The sequence below is a fragment of the Bubalus bubalis genome, chromosome 18, assembly GCF_019923935.1.
Source record: "Bubalus bubalis isolate 160015118507 breed Murrah chromosome 18, NDDB_SH_1, whole genome shotgun sequence".
NCBI classification, from domain to species: Eukaryota; Metazoa; Chordata; class Mammalia; order Artiodactyla; family Bovidae; genus Bubalus; species Bubalus bubalis.
In genome coordinates, this window is record NC_059174.1 from 47759141 (window position 1) to 47773352 (window position 14212).

Below are 14212 nucleotides of genomic sequence, written 5' to 3' on the forward strand. Positions count from 1 at the left end.
CGTTTAACCCACAAGGACAGTCTTGGTTCCTTATTTTCCAAGTTCTGGCAGGTTTGTGGTCCAGCATGCACACTGAAGGGCCCGCATAAAGGAGAAATGGGAGGCTCTGTGAGAGGCCCACAGGACCAGGCCTGCTCAGGGATGCAGTCTGTTTTGTTTCCCCAGCGATCTTAGAGGTGCCCTTTCTCACTGTGCTGTTTGTTTGTCCCCTTGCAGAGAACACCATCGATGAGCAGACCAGTGATAAAGCAGATTCCTCTGTCCCAAGTGGTAGGTTTTTAAAAAGACCCGAGATGGAATGAGGGCCATCCAGATGGGTAATGTGAAAGGACATTTGTCATTTGGGAGTTGCACCAGGGCTTCTTCCTCCTGGTTCTGTTGACGCAGAATTGGCAAGCTGGGGCTGCCAGCTTCTGGCTCCTTGCCGCCTCCTCATGCTAGGGAGTTCGCATTGTCCTGTGGACAGAAAGGGCTGAGAGACTCCACAGTGCTCCCTCCTGGGCGCGGGGGTGTGGCTACCGCCGCATGTGGCTCAGGCCTTGAGTCCCCACTCCCTGCCTGCTCTGCTGTCTTCACTGCCCAATCCCCACTCCTTGCCGCTCCTTCTCCTTTGCTCTCTGTCATCCTTGCCGGTCCATCTCCCTCCCTGTGCTGACTCCTCTGTCCTCTGCCACCCCGCCTCCCTTCCCACTGCAGTCCTTGATCTCTTTGTGTTAGCTTGCTTTGTAGTGCTGAGAACAGCTGCCCCATTCCTTCTTTATGCTTAAAGGACTCTGCCTCGGGAGCCTGGGGTGAGTGATCCAGATGCACTAGCAAGGCCAGTCCCCAGGCAGTGGGTTCTGCCGGGCGAGTCCTGCTGTGGAGGGAGGGAGTCCGCCCCCACCCGCTTTGAGGATGGCCCCAGTCAGCCAGTGGCCACACAGTGGTTGCAGTCTTGATTCTGGTCCTTTGACTCTGGCCTCAGTGCCCACATACGAGTAAGCATTTATTAGTTTAGCAGCTAACCAGTTGGCAGAATGCTGAGAGTTAAGGTTAGAGGCACTTTCTAGTTTCGATAGGATTCCTGTGACTGTCCTGGCCACCGCTTTGCCTGGGTTCATTGTTTATTCCAGAACTGGCCTCTGCAAGGTCATCCAGAGCCATGGGGCACTGAATTCATAACTCTGGTGTCTGTCCTGTTTCAGAAGAAAATTTCCCCAAGAGAATAAGTGACCTCCTATATACCTCTGGTCTTTCTCGTCAACCCAGAAATTGTGGCTGGGATTGGTTTCCATAATAACCCCTGACCTGCCGAGCAGGCCTCCCCATCCAGCCACAGTGCTGGAGGCGCTGTAGAGCACATGACTGAGAGGTGATGGAGCAGAGCTGCCCACAGAGAGGGGACTCCACTCCCTTCCTTCCAGGTGCCAGAGTGTCCATGCTCCCTCAGTGGGCCCCTTTCGACTCAGCCCCAGCTAGGTCACGTGTCCTGTGTCCATTCCGGCCTCCCTGACGTGGAGACATGGATGTTTGTGTTTCAGTTCCCAGAAGGCAGGATTCTGATGACCCCTCCGGTGATATTTTCAGCTATGAAGGTACAACTTTTTTAAAAAACATGTTTTCTTACTTAGTTGGGAATTGAGACACACTTGAGGGTTTCTATTAAGGATATTGTAGAGCAGGGCTTCCCGACCGTTCCCGGGTACTAGGACTCACGAGGATGCCCTGAGGCAGCAGGAAGCAGGATGGGCCCACAGCATGCCCTTGGAGAAGTTTGCCCTGCGTGCCAGCAGCTGCGCTGTGGGTGGGTAACTAGCTCTGCCCCCGAGCCCTGAGATTGAAATGAGGGGCCTGGTTCAGACCTCTGGGAGCTCACACAGGTTGAGTGCCTACACAGTGACTGACATGGGGTAACCTCCATAACCGTAGTCTGGTAATGCCACTGAGAAAGGCATCTGAAAATGTGGGCCAGACTGGCCATGTCTGCAATTAACCAGTTTCTTTTAGCAGAGAGAGGTTTTCCCCATGGGGAAAGCAGCCGTATGACTGCTTAGGAGCATTCCAGCTCCAGTCACCTCTCCTGGGCCCTGCTAATTTGTGCCCCTCCGGCTGTCTCGCTCCCAGAACACTGCATCGCCAAGGCCGTCACTGGTCCTTGCCGCGCAGCCTTCCCACGCTGGTACTTTAATGCCGAGGAGAACTCTTGTGATAACTTCATCTACGGAGGATGCCGGGGCAATAAAAACAACTATCGCTCCAAGGAGGAGTGCATGCAGCAATGCTTCGGTGAGTCTGCCTCATGCCTCAATCCAAGACACGGCCACGGGCAGGGGAACCCTCCCAAGAGGACCCCAGTCCCTTTCCTTGTCCTCTGGGCTCTTACCCTCACCTTCTTTTGGCTCCCTAGTGGGGAGGGGGTGGCTTTGGCCCCAGCTGTTGGGCAGATATTTCCTACGTCCCTACTGGGGTGGCAAGGCTTCAGAACCCTCTGAAGAGCTGGAAGAAGTCACTTAGCTAGAGTTCCCCTCGAAGGCCCAGGACCAAGGGGAAGCCTCTGGTGGCTGCCTCTCTGAGCAAAGGAGGGCTGGGAGCTGACCTCAGGGTTGTGTGTTTTCTTCCAGGCAAGCAGTTGTATCCTGCCCTGCCCCTTGGCAGTAAAGGTAAATGGCCTCTTGCCCCCCTCCACCTGCCTGCCTTGACTGAACTCAGCTCTGTCTTTGTGGCTTCATGTTGTCTTGGACACATCGTCCTTCACTGTCCACATCTTTTGTTAAAAAGTCATGTTTCTGCACAAGAATGGCTGGGCAGCTTGGAACACACAGTAGATGTGTGTCCCGTGGTGCGGCGTACATAAACGGGGGTTAGAAATGTGGCCGTCTCTTCCCAGCAGCCCCGAGGGCAACCGGGGGACACTTCCTCCTGCTTAGGCATGTGGGGTCTGCTGCACTCAGGCCTGAGATTGACTCCAGGTTTGGGAGAGCTTTGCTGCCCTGGAGTGTTCATCGCTGGTCCTGGGTGACACCGAGGAAGGCGGAGCCCTCGCTGTGGGTGGGCCATGGCCCCCAGCAGCGCTGTTGTCCCCACGCAGTCTGGTCTGGCGAGGAGGCTGGGCCTTCTCTCGCTTTTGTCTCTGATTCTGAGCCTTAATCATGGATGGTAGCATTTGCACAAAAGACCTGCCACACTGGTTTGGCCTCTTTCCACCTGTTTCCTGTTCAGGAGCCCAGGCCTGGCCTGTGTATCTACCCTCCTTTAGAAAAAGAGGAATGAAGCTGGAACCTGGTTGGCCAGGCATCGGGGTCTGGAGGGTGGGAGATGGGGAGGGAATTGACCTTTTCTGGTTCTGCGGCTACGTGGGGAGAGGAAGCGGGGCAACCGCCACCGGACCACATTCCTTAAGGGGAGCCTCTCCTGAAGAAAAAGCCTCTGAACTGACCAGTGGGACTCCAGTGGGGCAACCACTGTCAGATTTACCTGGGCAATTAGGAGTGTGAGGGTCCCCTCCCGGCCCTGCTCCGAATAGACCCGTGCCCATCCCTCGTTCCACAGGCCACCACCCCAGCAACCTGCAGGGCCACATCTTTCTCTGGGCTGGTTGGGGGAGGGGTGTGTTTACACACCCACACCAGAGATGGGTGCTTTTCCTGTACAGGTTGCCCCAGAAAGGCGGTAGGGAGATAGAGTTGAAGTGAGGATTTTTTTGTTGTTCAAAAAGAAGAAACACAAATAGCCACTCTGTCTGTGTGCATCTAGCATAGCACCTCCATTTTTTAGAAACCTATTTCTCAAGACTGTAGGGACTCTTGAGGACTCAACTTCCTGTCAGGCTTCCTGGGTTGGGGCGGGGGGACATGTGGCCCAAGGACTGTTGGTTCTCCTCCCGAGCTCCCGCAGACACCGGTTGTGGCCCCTGGTCCCCCCCCAATTCTGAGGCCTCTCTCTCATCCACAGTGGTGGTCCTGGTGGGGCTGTTCGTGATGGTCCTGATCCTCTTGCTGGGAGCCTCCGTGGTCTGCCTGATCAGGGTGGCACGGAGGAACCAGGAGCGCACCCTCCGCACCGTCTGGAGCTCTGGGGATGACAAGGAGCAGCTGGTGAAGAACCCTTACGTCCTGTGAACCGCCGGTGCCAAGGGGCTGCCCCCCACCCCCTGCTGATGAAGAGAATCTGGGAAGGGAGGGGAGACAAGGGTCAATGCGCATGTGTGCTTTTTCAAATAGAGCGATTGATTTGTATTTGCATGATCATTAGGGCTTTTGGTCTGTTTGTTCTTCCAGAAGGTGAGAGGGCTGCTCCCTGGCCCCTCAGATGGGTTTGCTTTAGAAGTCCTCTCAGTGAAGGTCTGCGCAGTGCAGGTGGTCTGGCCTCCACCCGAGTCGGTTCCTCTTCGATCTCTTTCTTTGCTCCAGGTGTAGTTTTCTTTGCTTATGTTGAATCCTGTTGCCTCCTTTCCCATCACAAAAGTGATGTTTTCAGTTTGTTTGTTGTTTTTTTTTTAAGTAAGCAGAAACATGGTTTTTTTTTATTAGGATTCTGAAAGGAAGAAAGTAAAATGTACAAGTTTAATAAAAGGGCCTTCCCATTTAAAAAAAAATTCAGCATGTGCTTTCTTTATGGGACTGTTAATATAGACTCTACCAAAGTATCCACAGGACATGAGATGTCCCCATCCAGGAACACACTAAGAAAACAACATCTTTCAGGTCTTTTTGAATGAAATACATCTTACATTACAACTGAGTGCTCATAAAGTTTTGCCAAACAACACTTAGCCTTATACCTGTGGTAAGCTCTGATGTTTTCTTTTTTTTTTATCTCTGATATTTTCTTACTCCATTTCACTTTTTAAAAATTCTGGTCATACCGTGCTGATTTTTTTTTTTTTTAATGACTCATTTTGGCATCCATGATCTTCATCTTTCCTGCATGTCTGCAATCATCCCCAGGCCTCCCTCCCTGCATAGAAATGGGGACAGGGCACCACCAGGCTGAACTCTGCCTCCAGGCTTAGCCCCAATTCTGCTGCCTGCCTGTGGGGACTCCCTTCCTCTCAAAACTCTCGAAGCCCCCTTTCTCCTCACCCTTCTCCTAAACACAGAGTCCTAAACATGGGGCAACATCTGGGCAACTCATGGGGTCAGGCAGGTAACCTGGGGCCTCCACCTGCCCCAGGGACTCAGGAGGCTGGTCTGCAGCCCAGGAGTAGGTAGAGGTGCTGGGCCTGGCTGGGGACCCATGCTACCCAACACAACAGTTCCAGATCTTGCTGTGGCCTCTCCTTGAAACACAATAAGCCCTCCTTTCCTTGACCCTTCCTAGAAATCCCTTCAGGCCAAAGGCCACCCTCTATACATAGTATACAGGCAGACCTCCTTTTATTGTACTCTGAAGACACTGCGGCCTTGTTAGATAATGGGGTTAGCATTTAAGTACATTTAAATTAATGTATATACATTGTTTATTTTAGACCTAGTGCAGTTGCACACTTAATAGGCTATAGTGTAAGCATAACTGTTAAATGCACTGGGGACGTCAAAACTTTCATGCAACTGGCTTTATTGTGATAGTCTGGAACCAAACACACAGTATCTTGGAAGGATGCCTGCACATTGAGGGAAAGACTTGTGTCTGTTAGGGCTTAGAAATCTGTTGCAGAAGCAATTGGGTAAATACTTCATCCACTCCCAGCCTTTCTGGTCCATGGTAGATGTTGCTCCTGGATTCTGGTATTCTCCCTGCCAAACCTTCCAGGCAGCCTGGCACTCCAGGCCCTCAGTGCAGTTGACTCAAGAGTTTGTGAGCAGGGGAAACCTACTTGCTGCGTCCCAGACAAATTAGGACCCCTCAAGTGCCTCCAGAAGAGCCTGTGGTCCAGCGAAAGAGGGCCAAGGCATTGGGAAGAGACCCTCCACCCACTGCCCTCAAGCAGGCAGGTCACTTAACTCCTCTGAACCTCCGGTTTCCTCACCTGTAAGATGGGTGGATGGGAAAGCTGCACGAGATCACAGATGTCAGGTCACCCATGGGAAGTGGTGGCCACCTCTGCCCACCTACCTGTGTCCTTGTTGCTCCTGACTTGGTGCTTCTCCCCTACACGCCTCCTGCCACCCCACGGGCAACCCTCAGGTCCGCTCGTGTCCTGTCAACTTCAGGAGCCTCAGACCCACTGACACCTCTGGCCTAGCAGAAGGCGTTTCTCCACCTACTTGGACAAGAGTTGCCACTCCTTCATATCTTAGTCATATGAAGGAAGAAAAGTAGTGTGTTGGATTTTAAAAGAAACTGTTGGGAATCACTTTTAAATCTACTGCAGTAGGAAGCGGAGAAGCAATGGCACCCCACTCCAGTACTCTTGCCTGGAAAATCCCATGGATGGAGGAGCCTGGTGGGCTGTAGTCCATGGGGTCGCTAAGAGTCGGACACAACTGAGCAACTTCACTTTCACTTTTCACTTTCATGCATTGGAGAAGGAAATGGCAACCCATTCCAGTACTCTTGTCTGGAAAATCCCATGGCTGGAGGAGCCTGGTGGGCTGCAGTCCATGGGGTCGCTAAGAGTCGGACACGACTGACTGACTTCACTTTCACGTTTCACTTTCATGCATTGGAGAAGGAAATGGCAGCCCACTCCAGTGGAGAATCCCAGGGATGGGGGAGCCTGGTGGGCTGCCATCTATGGGGTTGCACAGAGTCGGACAGGACTGAAGCAACTTAGCAGCAGCAGCAGCAGCAGCAGCAGGAGAAGATCATGAAGTGAACTCTCCTGACACCATCAAGGCCAGTTGAGCTTCCGCAGGTTTTTCCTATGCCGTGCCTTTATATGTTTCTTATGCAGACATTATCTCTGTGACTCACTTCTGCCCAGATTTGTCCTGTCCTGTCTCATGGTTTGCGAGGCCCTGTGGCCCCACTTGCTCCTGGCAGGGTGACAGCAGGGGGCCTTTGGGCCCTCTTGGACTGCCAGGGCTGTCTCCCTTCCGTACTTTTCCATGTTATGGTGCCACTGTTCCAGTCTGGTTGGCCGCCTCCTGCCACACCACTGTGGCCCCTGAAACTAAACTGCCATGTTTTCCACTTTATAGACCCTTTACAGGCTGGCATCGGTCCTCTTTTTGTTGCAAAAACTGCCTAACAGTAGGCAAGTAGCCAAGGTGCTCAACAGACATTTCATGGCCTTTGTTATCCTCAGACAGACTGCTGGCACCATTCAGAGGTGGAATGCATTTCTAAAAAAATCAACAAAGATCTCTCCTCTACTTCTTCTTGGTCCATACACTTTAGTAAGGCAGTTTGGTCACTGAATGTGGTTGTCATCAGAAAGTGTTTTTTCTCTCAACCATCTCCTGGGTAAAAAATCAGGTCAAAAGGGTTGGGAGTTATGTAGACTATTTTGAGAATTTTGGGATTCTGCCCTCATCAGCCCTGTGTATGATGCATCTTCCCTCGAATAGCAAGCCCATGTGCAACCTCCAGGTGGCAGCTGATCAAAGGGAGCCTCAGTAATTAATGCTGGTTTAGCGCCCAAGATTCCTTCTTGGACAACTAGACCCAAGTCATGGGGACAATGGCCATTTGGTCGCTGAGCGCCCTGCCTGCCATGTCTCCCTACAGGGGCCTAAGTGGTCTCTGTAAATTTGTAAAAATTCATTCCATTCACGTCTGACCTTTCCAAACAAAGGTCTGGGTGTGAGTAGATGACACAAGAGGTAAAGCTACCCAGTGGGACAGGAGTCATGCTGATTCTTTGTCTTTGAATCAGCATGTACAACACCCTAGCACCTGGTGTGCATGCTAAGTTGCTTCAGTCGTGTCCGATTCTTTGCGACTCCATGGACTGCAGCTAGCCAGGCTCCTCTGTCCATGGGATTCTCCGGGCAAGAATACTGGAGTGGGTTGCCATTTCCTTCTCCAGGGGATCTTCCCGACCCAAAGATCAAACCTGAGTCTCTTGCGTTGGCAGGCGGATTCTTTGCCATCTTACCTACCTGGGAACCCCTCAGATCAGATCAGTCGCTCAGTCGTGTCCGACTCTGCGACCCCATGAATCGCAGCACGCCAGGCCTCCCTGTCCATCACCAACTCCCGGAGTTCACTCAGACACGTCCATCGAGTCAGTGATGGATGGATGGATGGATGGGAGTGAGGGAACATCTTAGACCCCAGCAAGTGGGGGTGGGGAGCAGGAGGGGTGCCATCAGCACTCTCAGACCCTGCATCTCAGCCTGCCAAGCCATCACCTGGTCCACCTGAGCCCTGCAGCCGACAGTGTGACCCATAGACCAGTCCTGATCCCGTCACCACCTGAATATGAGTCCCACCCATAGATGTTTACAAACATGGACCTGCTCAGCCCTGTTCTAATCTGGCTGATAACAAAAGTACACACTTTTGAGCCCAAGCAGCCCTGGGCTATGCCATGTATGGCAGTTGAGACTGCAGCTTCTCACGAAACCAGTGGTGAACTGGAGTGCTCTGTGTGCAGTCCTGCGTGTGTTTCCCTGCGGGAAAGAATGAGTCACAGTGCCTCTCTGTGGGACATGAGGGCCGCTCTGGGGCTGTGTAATTATTGGCGGTGACATCGAAGATCAGCAGGTCAGTCTGAACTCCCTCGTGTGGTTCCTAATGGACGAGAGACTAGCCTTTGATTATGACCTTGCTGGCTGTGTCCTGCTCGGGCACAGCTGGATGAGGCTGGGATGCTGGATGGCAGGCAGGTTGGCCACATAACAGGAGTCACTGCTGCTTGGGGTCCTGCTGACAGTAATTAAGTGCCTTATGAGACAAACGGAATTTAGCCCCAGCCTCAGTCCAGTTGGGCTTCCCTGGTGGCTCAAACGGCAAAGAATCTGCTTGGAATACAGGAGACTTGGGTTCGATCCCTGGGTTGGGAAAATCCCCTGGAAAAGGGAACCGCTACCCACTCCAGTATTCTGGCCTGGAGCATTCCCAAGGACAGAGGACCCTGGCGGGCTACAGTCCATGGGGTTGCAAAGAGTCGGACATGGTAGAGCAACTTTCACTTTCAGTCCGGTTAATCAGAACAGCTGACAGAATGGCATGTTCGCGAGAAAATTCACTAGTAGCCAAGCGAAGTGCAGTGTTTGGACAGACGATCCTCCGTGGAGATCTGCTGCTACAAGTCTTGATGAGTGTGTTAAGAACAGACAACCCTGACAGCTGCTTACCTGGGCCGTTCTCAGAGTTGGATTTGGGGTGAGAGCACCTTGAGGGATGAGGTGAGGCAGTGGCTCCCTCGAGGACAAAGAGCAGGCTCGCCTACTGCCTGCTGTACAGTGGCAGGCTCTCCATGCTCAGTGACCCTCTCTTGTAATGCAACCAGTCACCACATTGTGCAGGCTCCATCTGGACCTGTGCTTTGCCCCCCTGGGACAAGGGAGGGCAATACACAGGTTGATGCTTATGCTGCTGCTGTAATAAAGCCTTCTGTCTCTGACCCAAGAGTCAAAAGGCTTCTGCCAGCATTTTGGAAACAGTTAAAAGGCTAATTTTTTGTTGCTTAGTCATGTCCAACTCTTTTGCCTGTAGCCCACCAGGCTCCTCTGCCCATGGGATTCTCCAGGCCAGGATACTGGAGTGGGTTGCCATTTCCATCTCCAGGGAATCTTCCTGACCCAGGGATCAAACCCAAGTCTCCTGCATTGGCAGACAGATTATTTACCACTGAGCCACCTGGAAAAGCCCACAAGCCTAATTTATTAACTTGTAAATAGAATAAAGTCAAACCCCAGACACAACAGTCAGCTGGGTGTAGACCAAGCTTGGGTTTCTCCAGCTGGGCCGTCAGCTCCTTGGAACCTCCCAGAGGATGATCTGTTGCGATTTGCTGATTACCAGTATTCTAGAACATCCAGGGCAGCATTTCTGTCTTGTGGGAAAAACTGAGACCCTGCATACTGTGTGCATAAGATCATCCATCTCCCGGGATGTGGTTAGGTTCAAAGAAAACATTCCAGGATGGGGATTATGATGTTTATAGGACTGGGGTGCTCTGGTCGTGTAAGCTTCAGGAAGGAGACAAAACCAGGCTTCCAGCAGTTGCTCTTCCAGTTAGGCGTGTCCATCCACAGACGTGTAGAAGCACAAGACCCCCAGGGTGGACTATCTCAGCCATCTCCTCAGTCCTGTACTGCTAAAGTTAGCATCCAGAAATCTCTTCCTAAACTGCAGTGACTAAGTAAAAACTTGAGGGTTCGAGTGACCCTTTGAAGCATGTTTGCTGGTGAAATGTTGGCAAAAGGGTGAGCTGATCTAGCTGTGAATGACATGGAGATCGCAGGCCAGCTGGGAACTGTGTCCTACAAAGGAGAAGGCATTGCTAATACCCTTAGGACCAAGTCATTTTAGGCGAAAACAATGAGGAAACAAGCAGGGGAGAGCAGTACCGTAGGATGCCAGGAGCAGGCAGGGCCTGGGGAGGACAGGCATAAGCTACCTTCTCTGCTTGTTAGCCATTGAAGATGAGAAGTGAATGACGGGGAACTCTCCCTCCAAAGAGCAGATGGACGTGGCCTTGTCTCACAAGCCCACACCTGTGTTTTTCATCCAACCCTTTACATCCACCTTCCCAGCTTAAATCTCATCTCCCATTTGTAATCCCTCCAGGGTAGACGAGTAAGGGTCTCTCACTGCCACCGACAGGAGTATTGATAGATGGGCTCCTTATCCCATTTCTCTTTCTTCCTTTCAGTAATAAAAGTCCCCAGATTTTAGCAGGGACGTGGCTGCCCAGCGCGAACTCTCATTTCCCTGTCTCTCTTGCAGTTGAATGTGACCAGGTGAATAAATTCAGACTGAAGGGGTGTGTGATGCCTCCAGGTCATCGGGTCTTTAAAAGGAAGTGGTGAGACTTCCCTGGCAGTCCAGTGGTTAAGACTCTGTGCTTGCACCGCACGGGGTGCAGGTTGCAATCCCTGTTCAGGGGACTAATGCTGTGTGCCAAGTGACACAGCCAAAGAAAAAGTCACAACGTGTTTAATGTATGTGTGAATGGCCATTTGAGATTAGCCAAATTCCTACAGAAAAGAAAAAAGGAAGCGGTGTGCCCTCCACTGCCCTTCCCTTCCTGAGAAGCAGATGGTGGGTACCAGCCTCCCCAGAGGCCTGGGGGCGGCATCCTGCAGGGATGCAGAGCACCCAGACAGGGAACCTCGTTCCTGGATGACCTCACAGAGCCACCCATCACCTGCTCTGGACTCCTACTAGCTCGGGCTCTTGCTGGAGAGAAAAGTGAAGCTCTCTCGTCAAGCCTCTGTCTTCAAAGTCCCTGTGAAAGCTGCCACATCCTAAATGTATTGTAATGAAGCGAACAGGTGGGGGTCTGGAGGCCCAGGCCAAGGTCTCCTGGGACCCACTCACCCCCTTTTATTTAGCACAGTAGTGAAGAGCTTACCTCATCTTGGGTCTGGAAGGTCTCACACTGCTGCCCCACTCCCTACTAGCCCAGTGTCCTACAGTTCCTTTTAGGGCTCAATTACATATATCGTGGGGATTGTATTATCAGTTTCATGAGGAATCATCAGACTGTGTGTAAGGATCACAGTTAAAACTAACATTTACGACTTCCTTCGTGGTGAAGTGGTTAGGAATCGACCTGATAATGCAGGGAATGGAGGTTTGATCCCTGGTCCCGGAAGATTCCACAAGACAAGGAGCAACTCCACAAAGCCCGTGCTCTGCAACAAGAGAAGCCACCGCCACAAGAAGCCCAAGCACCTCAACCAAGAGTAGCCCCCACTCGCCACAACTAGAGAAAGCAACAAAGACCCAGTGTAGCCAAAAAAAAAAACACCCAAAGAAGCCACTAACATTTATCAAATATCTGTTTACCTTGTCCCAGACAGGCTCCGTGCAAAACCATTTGCCTTGTGAGGTAAGTTCCATTTGACAGAGGAGGCCAATGAGGGCCAGTGACTGACCAAATGGTCCACAGAGCTGTAAGGGGTAGAGCGAAGATTCACTGAGCTCACAGCCACTCTAGGCTTGCTCGGACCTGTGGACACCACACTGCCCAGCAGCAGGTCGCCTAATTGACCAAATGATAGGGAGCACTGACTCTGAGTCACACCGTTTGGCACTGAGCAATGAAACCCCCACCCTCCTGAAATTTCTGTTCTGCCGGGAGAGACAGACACTGCCTCTCATATCCTGCATGTGGTTGTCGGCAAAGCCACAATCTCCATTCACCTCCTCTTCTCACTCAAAGACCAAAGATCTTTGATTTACAAGACATTTCCCCCACACAGCCCTCCTGCCCCGGTTGTCATCTGTCCTCATCTCCCACCTCTTTCCCTCCAGCTCTGCAGGCGCACAGGCCTCAGGGCCTTTGCACTGGCCATTCCTTCTGCCTAGATATGCTTCCCTGTGCTTGTGTGGCTTATTTTCTGACCTTCAGATCTTAACAAAAAATACTTCAGTGTGGCTTTCCTGGTAACTCATCTGAAATCCAGTGCCTCCCAAACATACTATGTACTTATTACCTAATTCCCTTTCTTACTGTATTTCTCCTAATACATATTACTTGAAAAAAATAAAGCTGTTATCGGTTACATAAAACCCATTTCAAATATCCAAGGATTTTTAGTAATTTTACCAAGTGGTGCAACTATCACCATAGATCTGTTTTAGAACATTTTCATCGCCTTCACCGAGTAAGATCCCTCATGACCAATTTAGAGCTAATCACTGTTACCACACTCAGCTCCCAGCAACCACTAATTGACTTTCTATCTCTGTAATTGTCTTTTCTGAATACTCATATGAATGGTGTCATATGACATGTAGTCTCTTGTGTCTGGCTTCTTTCACCCAGCATAATGTTTTTAAGGTTTATGTAGCTGTTGCTACATAAATACCAGGAGTTCATTCCTTTTTATTGCTGAATAGTATTCCATTGTATGAACGGATCTATCACATTATGTGTATCTATTCACCAGCTGCTGGACAGTTTCATTTCCAGCTTTTTCTAACATACTCTACATTTTGCCATGTTCCCCTCCACTAGAATGTCAATTCCATAGGGCTGGAAATTTTGCTGGTTTTATTCACTTCTGTGCCCCCAGCACTTGAACTGTGCTGGACACACAGTAGATACTCAATAAATTTTATTATAAAATTTATTATGTGCTGAGGGAATCAGAATAAAGATAATCTCAGAGAGTGGGAAGCAAGAGCTGTCTATGCTGGTCATCCAGCCAGGGGAAAGGGGACGGAGTGACGAGGCTCCATGGAGTTGGCAGTCAGGGCAGGTTCCTCTAAGGAATGGACTTTGGAGCAGAGACCTGAGTGCACAAGGCTGATAACGGCAATATCATGACAATGACAATGATATTGTCATTATCCCCAGCCTAAGTACCAGCCCTGCCCACCACTTCTGCAGGTCCAGCAGTCAGGTCGGGGGTGGGGGGTGGGGTGGGGAAGGGCTGGGCTGGAGAGACTCCCAAGGACACCTAGCCTCACAGCAATTGGAACAAATGACTCAGGCCCCCAACTCCTCCCTGAGCCTAATCTGGGCCCCACACAGTGTGGGGAGGGAAGGCTGGGCTCCTGTGTCTGTCCCTTCTACTAAGTGCTCCCTCCCCCAGGGTGAGGTCAAAGGGCTACACTTGGACTTGAGCTATACTTGGACTTGTGCTATACTGCCTGGGTTTGAATCTTAGTTCTAATCTGTTCATTACTGTTTCTGCTCCTCACCATCTTTTTTTTTCTTTTTCTTTTTTTGGCTGTGCTGGGTCTTCACTGTGGCACAGAGACTTTCTCTATTTGCAGCACATGGACTTAGTTGCTATGTAGCATGCAGGATCTTAGGTCTCTGGCCAGAGATTGAACCCATGTCCCTTGTATTGGTAGGCGTATTCTTAACCACTGGACCAACAGGGAAGTCCTGCCCCTCATCATCTTAACTGGTCCCTCAGTTTTCTCATCTGTAAAATAGGGATAGCCACCATACCTACCTTTTACTTAAAAACCAAACACTATAAGTACTGCTAGTAACTGTGTGGAGGCATGGTTGTAGGAAACTAATCCGTTTGATTCTTACATCAATGCCATATGGTAGTTATCATTTACAGATGAGGCACAGAGAGGGGAAGTAACTTCCCCAGATCATTCTGTTGTTGTTTAGTTGATAAGTGGTGTCCAATTCTTTTGCAACCCCATGGACTGTAGCCTGCCAGGCTCCTCTGTCCATGGGATTTCCCAGGCAAGAATACTGGAG

The 14212-nt window shown here is 50.9% G+C and overlaps 1 protein-coding gene across 1 annotated transcript in view; it reads left to right on the forward strand.

Moving 5' to 3' along the window:
- Window positions 1–4226, forward strand: part of SPINT2 (serine peptidase inhibitor, Kunitz type 2) — a 30059-nt gene extending 25833 nt beyond the window's left edge. The window contains exons 3-7 of the mRNA XM_006068727.4: window positions 217–270; window positions 1521–1574; window positions 2104–2265; window positions 2601–2639; window positions 3931–4226. Of these exons, the coding sequence (XP_006068789.2) occupies window positions 217–270; window positions 1521–1574; window positions 2104–2265; window positions 2601–2639; window positions 3931–4097 (476 nt within the window). The 3' untranslated portion in view covers window positions 4098–4226. The remainder of the gene's footprint in view (window positions 1–216; window positions 271–1520; window positions 1575–2103; window positions 2266–2600; window positions 2640–3930) is intronic.
- Window positions 4227–14212: the final 9986 nt, after the last annotated feature.